General features: G+C 38.4%; 1 protein-coding gene across 2 annotated transcripts; it reads right to left on the reverse strand.

The window, feature by feature from the left end:
* Positions 1-1,418: 1,418 nt before the first annotated feature.
* MAT2B (methionine adenosyltransferase 2 non-catalytic beta subunit) lies at positions 1,419-10,992 on the reverse strand. Of its 2 annotated transcripts, XM_070934211.1 has the most exons (7): positions 10,881-10,992; positions 8,723-8,917; positions 8,140-8,254; positions 7,700-7,852; positions 4,312-4,505; positions 3,219-3,332; positions 1,419-2,057 (listed from the first exon to the last, which is right to left on the reverse strand). In XM_070934211.1, the coding sequence occupies exons 1-7, from the start codon at positions 10,941-10,943 to the stop codon at positions 1,887-1,889; spliced, it is 1,005 nt and encodes a 334-aa protein (XP_070790312.1). In that variant the 5' UTR covers positions 10,944-10,992; the 3' UTR covers positions 1,419-1,886. The 2 variants fall into 2 exon arrangements, with proteins under 2 accessions (XP_070790312.1, XP_070790313.1); XM_070934212.1 differs by lacking the exon at positions 7,700-7,852.
* Positions 10,993-11,513: the final 521 nt, after the last annotated feature.

Raw genomic sequence — 11,513 nt, forward strand, 5'->3', positions numbered from 1 at the left:
AAAGTGTATTCTCTACATTCTGTATTTTAAAACACCCAAATATCTATTAAATTAAATTCTAATATATATGCTTGTGATTCCTTCAAAGTTTAAGAAACATGCTTCTAATTTCCATAAGAAATTTTTCAAGAAATATAACATGTTTATTATGTTAGTGATGGAGGTGCTATGGGTCAGGAGCAGAGGTGAGCGTCTATCGGTTCGCCCCGGTTCAGGGAATCTACCGGTTCGCAACACGTGGCCCCACTGCAAACCGGTAGTAAAGGTAAGTAGAACCCACCCCTGCTTCACATACGCAGAAGTGCTGCGCGCGAGCGAAGCAAGCACGCGAGAGCTCCCGGTTCTGAACCAGTAGTGAAGGTAACTGGAACGCACTACTGGTCAGCAGGTAAGGTGAATATCAGTTGGAAAGTGCCGTGCAAAGGTTGAGCTCCCTTTCTTGCCACAGCTCCTACCCACCTAGCAGTTTGAAAGCATGAAAATGTGAGTAGATAAATAGGCACCACTTGGTGTGAAGATAACAGCGTTCCGTGTTTCACCACACACTCTGCGCTGTGATGTCCTGCTGACCACAAGACCATGGAAATGTCTTCAGACGTCACTGGCTAAGTAATGGAGATGAGCACTGCCCCCCAGAGTCGCACACAACTGGATAGGAGAAATCTTTTATCATTACCTATTACGTTAATGATAGTTATTTAATTTTATATTTTCAATTTAGCAAAGCATTAGAAAGACTTCAATAAAAGCAATGTTTTCTTATATGAAGGAAATGACAGTCAGAACACCTCAAATTATTTTATTAATTAGATTGCCACTCTATCAGCATAATTTGAAGGAAAAATCATAGGAACAAGCAATTTTTTTTTCTTGGGTGCATTACCTTGGGAGATCAGGTAAAAGAGTAGGTAAAAGATGCTGTCACAATGTATGTTATGTTCTGTTTTAGCAGAATCCTTGTAAATAATACTCCCATTACTAAGGTAAAAATACTGAATTTGCATTTTAAAAAGTAAACTTAAAATGGATACGGATTCCAAATTCTATTAAGTACTTGCATTCTTTAGGTTTTGCCTTTTATAATATTATAATGTACTATTTAATGATATCACTGCCTGCAAATAGTTGTTCTGCAATAGCTCTCTCTTTACCCAAACAAGTAAAATTCTGTAATTATTTGAATTTAATTAATTAATATTTCTTTGAATAGTTTTCAGGATTTTTTTTTCCTTCAAATATTATTAACTAAAGTGAGGAGAAATGTACTTTTACGATATAGTAAATAACATCAGTTAATACACCTTAAGTGTGCATTTACAAAGGCATTTTTGAGAAAGGGATGTGAACTGTTTAATACAATGCTGGAGTTTCAAGATGCAGTACAATGTGGTAACAGGTGAAGTGTAAGTACACATTCATTCCAAACAAAAATAAAGTTTTATTTTATTAGAATTTTTTAAATCATATCTAAAGCAGTGCCAGTGCTTTTTTACTTTAATTTCAAATTGCATTTGGAAACATTGAAGTTCTGCATTACAATGTTTATTTATACTAATCAGGAAAATAAATGCCAAGAGAGATTCTATCCAACAATTTTAAACACAAAAATTGCATGTGAGGAAACATTCTCCTTCCATGTTACTGATGACTGGAATAATTGTAGATCACTACGTCTTTATGATAAGTCAGTGATAAACAAACATATATTAACAGCTTCAAACAAGGTTAACTTTTTTTTATCAACACTTCTTACAATTTCACTAGTGCAAGACCATATTTTTTACCTGATTCAACTTGAAACACAGAATGCTGAATACAAAACTATTCTTTCTCCCCTTTTTAAAAAAGTGCATCATATACCATACTTACACTAAAATATTTACAAGCTAGTGGAACACTGTCTGTCTCCATCTCTTGTCAGTGAGGAAAGGCCAAAGTGATTCCTTGATCCCAACTTGAAACGGAGTATGATGACCAATGCCCAGCATCAGAAGACGGGAACAGTCAAGCTGAGCATTCTTAGGACGAGGAGCACCCAGCACTGGGCTATCTGTAATCTTTAATTTAAAAGACCAATGTACTTATTGTTCAGAATAAAAAAAAATACTGAAATGCAGTTGTTTCTAAGGATCCTCTCTCTCCCATTCCAAAACCACTTTTCTCTCTCTTACTGTAATATTGTAATAATATCAGCAAGGAATCCTGAAATCTGCCAAAAGTGCAGAACAGAATCACAGATTATCTGCCAAAACATCTATCCACATTTTAGTTGCTGAATCAAAGATACATGCAGATATTAAAGTCATTTGTGTCTCCTGAAAAGAAGCTTCTAAAGGTAGCTTTTGACTGTAAATTAAGCAAAAGTTGCTACAAGCTGTGCTCGACTTACAACCATTCATTTAAGGACCATTCAAAGTTATAACGGCACTGAAAAAAGTGACACAACTGTTTTCCATATTTATGACTGTTGCAGCATCCTCGTGGTTACGTGAACAACATTTGGACACATGGCAACAAGTGTATATTTATGACGCTTGTGGCGTTCTGCTGTCATGTGATCACCTTTTGCAACCTTCTGACAAGCAAAGTCAATGGGGAAGCCAGATTCACTTAGCAATAGTATCACTCATTTAACAACTGCAATGATTCACTTAATAATTGTGACAAGGCCATAAAATGGGGCAAAACTCACTTAACCAGTCTTGCTTAGCAACAGAAATTTTGGGCTCAATTGTGGTTGGAAGTTGAGTTCTATCTCTACCTGAATTTTCACTTTACTAGGAAACTAGAGGTGTACAGAAAAGACATAGAGGAATTCATTTCTCTATTCGATAAATTTGATATACTTTAAAGTTTTCCTTTTCTAATTTTTCAGGATCTCAGGTGCCTAAAATTCCTTGCACCTGCCTTCATGCAATCATTTATTAGGTGAGTGTTTACATAAAAGGCAATGTAAAAGGACAATTCAGATAGTCATTCACTGAGCTATGAGAAACCATAATCAAAAAGCAATTTTTCATCCTTTCCAAATACCATCTTAATTGCAGCTGAAATTTCTGAATTATATTGTTTTAAGGTTATCACTTAAAATTGCAGGGACAAAAACAAACATTGCTTCCCAAAGAGCCAAAGGAAGATCAAATAATTGGATTATCAATTTCAAAATTTCATTAGATGTTTACCAACTATAAGTTCGCTCATTCCGATTAATTACTTACTGGTCTTAAGTGGCTACTAGGAAGATTGAAAGCGTCAGCCATAGCACGTGCCATTTCAAACTTGGTCATCTGTTCATTACCAGACCAGTGGAATGTTCCCTTAATGGATGGATCCTTGGAAAAGCAACAAACACATACAATTTGAATTCATTTCCAGGAAGGGGAATATAAATTACAAGCTTTGTGGGAAGCCACTAAATTAATATCAGAAGCAGCATTTAATTCAATGCAGTGTTTTTTGCATTATTAGAACATATTTTTCTGCTAGATAATGTAATACTGACTATACATGTATTCAACTCAGCTACATGTTACTTTGTATACAAGTGTTACTAGAAAAAAACTCAATGTCTTCTCCAAAAGAATAGTTATAGCTTTTTTACAACTGTTTTTGTTGTTATTGTTACAAATAATTTCTAGATCTCCAAGATGCATTAATATAACACATCATTTAAAAAAATCTCAGTGAGCTCTCTGAATATTAGACGTTTATACTTGGTTAGAATTATCAGATGCTTTAAGTGTTAAATGAATACAGATCCTGAACATACAGCATTTAGATTAACAGCAGGAAGCTTCATAAATATAATGAACATCAGAAAGACAGATTCACCTTTAATCACAGCTATTTTTTTAAAATGTTTCAAAGCTGGCAAAGAAATACAGAATGTACAGACACACACACGAAGGAGAAGTTGACAAAAGCGACTTTTGTTTAAAACTTTGAATCATCTAGATGTGTTTTTTTTTCAGATAAGCATAAAAAAATCTCTATATTTATTTTTCATCTTCCAACAATACCATTGTTCTGGCACCATAGAATTGCTATTTACCTATTATCTCAATCTTAACTACAGCATCATATATTGTATCAAAAATTTTAACCACGTGATTTTGTACAAGTATCCCACATGTTTTAATCAGAATTTTATTACATTGTTCATGCTGGACTATAATCAGATAGACATTATCTGTTCTAGGAAGTCTGCATGTATTTTTGAAACCTCAAATACATAAAAAAATTATATGTAGACATTGAACATGTGATGCAGTCTTCAAATTTTGATATAATACATTATAAGAAAGTTCTTACCACCATTCTCCTCTCAGCTAGCTGTTGGCAAACAATGGCTACATCCTTGACGTATGTTGGAAATCTTTGCTGCCAGTGGTCCATGTTGGCTGATTTGTTATTGAATTGTACCTTATCAAACATAATTGTCACAGCACTCTCTTCCAACTTTTCAACTTCTCCATATAAAATAGGGATTCTAAGGATGGCAGCACCTAACAGAAAAGAAAGAAAAGCCATAAATGTTGCACAAATCAAAATACATATCCACACAATTGCCCAGCATGCTATAAACTTCACACCAATAGAAAAAATGGAAAAGGGACGGATTTAACTGGGCTAAGGCAAATTATTTTACATAAGGTGTGTGAACAAAAAAAGAAGAAAAGGCTGGAAACTGCTTCAAAACCGCTTCTGGCCATGTTTCCTAGAATAATTTCAACTGTCAAAATGAACTCCAGGCAGCTTTGCTTCCCATAACTTTGACAATAAAATATCTCATAGTGCATTCTTAAGGTAATAATACCTGGGAAACTACCAACATGACCTTGCAAATTCAACAGGTTCTGAAATACAAGAAATATTATTTAAAAATTCAAAATACAAAGTCTTTACAACTGCTCATTTCATTTCAGCCTTTCTTCTTTCTATTTCTATTATCTATGTAATGCACAACTCATTCAGAGTGTTTCCTTTAATTTTCACTTAGCCATAATACACTTATTTAACATTCTTTCATTCCTTAAATTTTTCCTTCAAGAACATAGCAAGTTGATTCTTATGTGCACATCCAACTAGCAAAAAATCTATGGAGATTCTCAATCATCCAGGTCATGGTTTTCCCAAAGGTGCTTTTTCACCTTTGTTTTTTCTTTGAAAACGTAGTTTCACTTCTCATCCAAGAAGCTTCTTCAGCTCTGACTGGATGGTGAGGAATGGAAGTATTTATATTCCTTGAAGGTCATGGTCATTTGCATTCTTTTAGAGAGTCGTTGAGGCCACCTGGAAGTTTATCCCTCTCCTCAGGTCACCTGAGTAGTGCAAATGGATATTGGGCCTTCTTGGCTGCAGGATGTTTTCTGCTCTGTGTGCCTTCACTGTTAAAGACAGGTGCAGGCTGTTGGAGATGAGTGTCTGTGTTGTTTGCACCTCAAACTGAAGGGCAAATGGTTCCTGTAGTCTGCATTTTTTTTTTCTGGAAATCCATTCATATCCCTACACCATTCAAAAGCGCATAGCTAAAAGTCTATGGAGATTCTCAGTCATCCAGGTCATGGTTGTTCCAAAGATACTTTTTCAAGAGACAACTGGACTTTGTTTTTTCTTTGAAGATGTTCTCATCCAAGAAGTGAACCATCTTATGAATTAGATGTTAAGAAATTGAAAAGAAATCTTTTCTACTGGAATTTCCAAAGAATATTTTAGAAAAGGATGGATATCAGATTCTTTCTGTATGTGTGTTAGCTCTTAAACTAATCTGACTCATATTGATTTGGTCCTGTTCTATTCTGACTCCATCAAATCTGTGAACATAAACTTGGGGGTGAAGGGGGAACATAGTAGTTAAAGATATAAAAGTGACATTGAATTAACATTGCAAAAATATGGAATTTCAATGGAGAATTAATTTTGGTCAATTAAAATAATACAACGTTCTAGGTGTCAATGAGTTCAAGAGATTGGCTCTTGAATCCTTTTTCAAATCTTATTAAAAAGATGTCAAAGTGCATTTTGATATGGTCTAGGTATCGCGACAACTACCCCGATACCTGGATGAAGTTGTCTATCTGGATCCGTTCCAGTCGGGCTTCAGGTCACGATACAGCACAGAAACGGCATTGGCCGCATTGGTGGATGATCTCTGGAGGGCTCGGGACAGAGGTTGCTCCTCTATCCTGGTCCTATTAGATCTCTCAGCGGCTTTTGATACCATCGACCATGGTATCTTACTGCACCGGCTGGAGGGGTTAGGAATAGGGGGCACTGTTCTTCGGTGGTTCTCCTCCTTCCTCTCTGACCGTTCGCAGTTTGTGTTGGCAGGGGGGCAGAGGTCGACCTCGAGGCACCTTATTTGTGGGGTGCCGCAAGGGTCAGTCCTCTCACCCCTTCTGTTCAACATTTATGTAAAACCGCTAGGTGAGATCATCCGTGGTTTTGGGGTGAGTGTTCATCAGTATGCTGATGACACACAGCTATACATCTCCACCCCAGACCACCCCAATGATGCCCTTGCTGTGATGTCCCGTTGCCTGGAGGCCGTGCGGATTTGGATGGGGAGAAACAAGCTCAGACTCAACCCCTCCAAGACCGAGTGGCTGTCGCTTCCGGCGTCCCGGTATAGTCAGCTGGTACCATCACTGACAATAGGGGATGAGATCTTGCTCCCCACAGAGAGGGCCCGCAACTTGGGTGTCCTCCTGGATTCACGGTTATCTTTAGAAGATCATTTGACGGCTGTGGCCAGGGGTGCCTTTTATCAGGTTCGCCTGATCCGCCAGTTGCGTCCCTTTCTGGATCGGGACGCCTTGCGCACGGTCACTCATGCCCTAGTTACCTCCCGTATGGACTACTGTAATGCTCTCTACATGGGGCTCCCCTTGAAAAGCACCTGGAGGCTCCAACTGGTCCAGAACGTAGCCGCGCGGGTGATTATGGGCGCAGCTCATTACGCCCATGTAACACCTCTCCTACGCGAGCTGCACTGGCTCCCGGTGGTCTTCCGGGTGCAATTCAAGGTGTTAGTTATCACCTTTAAAGCGCTCCATGGCTTAGGACCTGGGTACCTACGAGACCGTCTTTTGCCACCAATAGCCTCCCACCGACCAGTTCATTCTCACAGGGAGGGACTACTCAGGGTACCGTCAGTCAAATTATGTCGACTGGCGACTCCCAGGGGGAGGGCCTTCTCTGTGGGGGCTCCAACCCTTTGGAATGAACTGCCCCCGGAGATACGGAATATCCCTAATCTCCGTGCTTTCCGCCGTGCCCTCAAGACCCTGATGTTCCAACAGGCAGGGCTAAACATACAAACATGCAAATGATTTTTTAAATGTTATCTAATTCTGGGTTTTATTTAATTGACCAAACTAAGTAACAATTTTAATTAGCAATTTTATGATGTTTGTGTGTCTATATTTTTCTTGACTGTACACCGCCTTGAGTCCTACGGGAGAAAGGCGGTATAGAAATATAATAAATAAATAAATAAATAAATAAATAAATAAAATCTAAGGTCTGAGCTACTTTTGTATTAATTATTTGGATTTTCCATTCCTTTTTCTTAGCTCATTTTAACCACAATAATATATTTTTATTGTAATGTTACCATTTATTGTTGTTTTTATTGTATCTCACTGATATAAAATAATAAAAGAGAGAAGGGGAAATGTGTACCCAAAAATAAACTTACCTTCATTGTTTTTTAAAACTGCTCTTTCACCTTCTAGTTTGGTTCTGCCATAGAGATTTAAAGGATTTGGTACATCATTCTCCTTGTATGGAGGGTTTGTTCCATCAAATACATAGTCTGTACTAATGTAAATCAGAAATGCTTCCACTTGAGCTAAATTTGAAAGACATTTATCATAATTAAATGTGTAACTAAGGGACTATTCCATCTGTCTTTCAGTTCTTCAGTAAATTACACCACTTAGAAACTTGCTGAATTATACCAAAGACCTTCTATTTAAAATAGCAATCAGTAGGTCCCACATTCCATTTTTAACAAACCATGATATAAAACATTAACTGACAGAAATTCTTCAACTCTGGTTGAACTACCTACACTTAGAATATAGAAGATAATAATTTAACCTTATTTTTTTAAAAAAAAAAATCAGTAATTTTTACCTGCTTCTTTTGCTATAATTCCTGAAGCAGTCACATTGAGCTGAGCAGCAGCATCTGGTTGACTGTCTACAATATCTGGCCTTCTCTCAGCTGCACAATGTATTATCACATGAGGCTGGAATATACACATATGAGTAAGTTCATTCAAACAGGGCCACTGAACTTTCATTTAAATATCCTTTATCTACCTAAAACTTTGTTATATTGCTGAAAGACTAATTTACCTGAGATCCCCCAGAATATATACAATATTTATCCTTCCAAAATTCTTTCCTGTTTAGCAGTTTTATTTCCTTGTTCCATTTCAAAGAATTTCAAACATACAACATGAAGTGAAGAATTCTATCACACTAGTAGGTCTAGTATGACCCTACTTTTAATAAATTCAATAAAAACTACTTTCTGCAATATAATTTTTTCTAATTAAATCATTTAAAAAAATAAATAAAGTCCCCGTTGTTTAAAAGCAGAATATTCCTGCTACATAATGAATAGGATATGCTAGTATTTAGGAAAACCAGTTAAATTATTGAGCAATTCTGGACAATATAAGAAACATTTCCTTTCCTTTAAAAATTCTCACCTGAAAATCTTGAATTACACTGTGAATAGCAGCAGAATCTAAAAGATTAACTTGTTCAAACAAAGGTCGAGCTCTACTGTAGCCACAGCCAAGAGTGTGCCAATGACTTGCTTTAAATTCTTTATAAACAGCTCTGCCAAGGAGTCCAGTGGCACCAGTAATTAGGACACGTCTATTTGGGATATCAACATCTTCCTAAAAAAAAAAGAAAATATGATCTATAGTCATATAAAATTATTAAGTGTTTTTCCCAGAACTGTTGCATGCTCCTCCTGTATATCTCTTTCCCTTGTTTTTACACATTCAATTGAACGTAAGCCACAGAATATCAGCTACAATAATCTGTGTGGTAAATAAAGTTCAAATTTCAAAGATAACGTACTATGTATGTTTTCCCCCCAAGTTTAAAGTCACAGATTTAATGGAATCATAACAGAACAGGATCAAATTAATATGAGTCAGACTACGGCAGTTTAAGTGCTAACACACATACAGAAAAATAACATACTACAGTGTTTCCCCAAAAATAAGACCCTGTCTTATATTTTTTTAAACCCTGAAATAAGCACTTGGCCTTATTGCGTGCGCTCGAAAGTCCAATTGGGTTTATTATCAGAGGATGTCTTATTTTGGGAGAAACAGGGTATATATAGATGACTATAACTTTTCATTGCATATGATTGAAAGTGATATCTACAAAAAGTTTAACTGAAAAAAAATATGCATTCTTTTTATTCTACTTTAAACTGTCAAGACAAAATCTTTCCAAGGCGGGTTATTTCTTTTAAAAAATGAAACAATACAAAATTACTTTTCTCTACCTATCAACCAGTAGGTTTTTCTATCAAGATTCTTTAAAGGCAGAAAGGAGAAACAGAGTTACCAAAAATCCTACTGAAGTTTTACCTTCCTTATAATTAGAAAGCATTTCAGAAAGCATTTCCATTCCAGACGGATCAATGACTTTTAGGCAGGTTTCTGGAATTATAGCTGATATACAGTAATTGTAATTCCAACTGCTTATGAAAATGAGTTATTGGAATTACACAAGGTTGATACTGAGAGGTATTTTCCTTTCATGACTTGTCTTTTTTAGATTGCTAGGTCTGACAGCAAGTTCTGTCTTGCCTTTGTTGATCCATACATTTGTCTGGGGTTCCATGTAAACTTAGAAGCAAGGGTATAAATGCTCTGAAAATGTAGCTGATCAGCAAAGGGTTAATGTAATTTCATATCCCTATCAAGCACTTAAACCAACTTTAAACAAACACAAGGTCTGTCCTTGAAGTAGAAAAAGCCCTTGACAAATAATAAAATCAGCATTTTTCTTTACTTTTTGTGACTCGAAGAACTAGGAAATGATTACTTCAGGCTAGGCAAAAAGTAAGCATTCTTACAGGAGGAGGAGGGATGCAAATGAATTATCCCACCTCAGTCAAGAGAAAGAGCCTCCAAGTCTGTCCAAGAGCAACCATGAGAGAGAAAAAAAAAACTTAGGAATTTCATTTGAAGCACATTACTGCTGAAAGATTTTTTTTTTTACTAGGCCCATGATAATGGAACTGTGAATATTTAGTTTTATGCAACATTTGCCGTTTAACTGTTCGCCTCCCCGGATAGGCTGTTTTTCATTCAACAGCGAGCAGTAGATTTAAACAATCACGTGTATTTTAACAACTCTCCTCCCACGCAGTACTAACGGGAACAAGGAAAGTCCCTCCGCAGCTTCCTCGCTCCCTCCCCCGAGTGTTTACAAGTGTTCATCCAACCAGGCGCCCCTGAAGCTGGATTTGAAACCCCCCCCCCACAAGCTGTAAAACTCCCCCTCCCCCGTAACTAATCTGGCTGGGGATTATGGGCGTCCCGATCCAACACATTGGAAAGAGCAGGGAGGTAAAACTGCCATATAAACACAGGCGGCGGAAAGGAAACCCTCTCGGAGCGCAGAGGGACGAGCCCAACTCAAGCTTTGCAGCCTCGAGGACCCCTTTTAGGGCGTCGTCCGCTCCGCAGGAAAGATCAAAGAAACCGTCGCCAAAGCCGAGCAGCCGAGCCGGAAGAAGGGCGAGGAGGCGCGGTTAGTTTGTTTACCACGGAAAAGCCAGCGAAGAGGACGGGGGTGTGGGGTGTGTGACACGCCTTGAAAATCCTTCCTCACCTCTTCGAGCCAGCAGCTCCCCGGCTCAAAATGGATGCGGAGCCCTTTCTCCCACCCGACCATCCCTCCTGCCTTGGTCCGTAGGAGCCGCCGCCTCCGCCCGCGTTCAGCTAGACTGTGGCGGCGGCCGTCGCTCAAACCCGCCCCTTTCCTCCAGCCGAGCCGCGGATTGGTCCTTTCCTCCGCGGGAGGCGGGGTTCAGAAGGAGCGTCTCACTGCGGACGTGCAGACGGCGTGCGCTATGGAGGGAAGGAGGGAGGGAGAGAGAGAGGGGCGGGGCAAACCCGACCCAGTTTTTCGTCTTCGGGAAGGCTTTGCTGGCTTCTTTGGGAGCTTAACTTTCTGAACTGGAATCTCCGCGTACACATACACACACACTGCGGGGAGTCCATGTATATATATATTAGAGCCGCAGGGCAAATATATGTATCTCCACCCACCCTGAGAAAGCAGCCAGAGACTGCTCTTTGTACATTTTCCTATCCCGGAAATATTAGAGCCGCAGGGCAAAAAACAAAACAAAACATGAAAACAGCCTGACCCGCCTCCCCATGAACAGAATTTCTTACTTCTTGTTCTTTGCCTCAAAGAACTTCTTAAAGTCAAGTGTAACACGCTACTGGTTTAATATGC

The sequence above is a fragment of the Pituophis catenifer genome, unplaced genomic scaffold (genome assembly GCF_029215685.1).
Source record: "Pituophis catenifer annectens isolate HBS135680 unplaced genomic scaffold, rPitCat1.0.hap2 SCAF_2, whole genome shotgun sequence".
NCBI lineage: Eukaryota > Metazoa > Chordata > Lepidosauria > Squamata > Colubridae > Pituophis > Pituophis catenifer.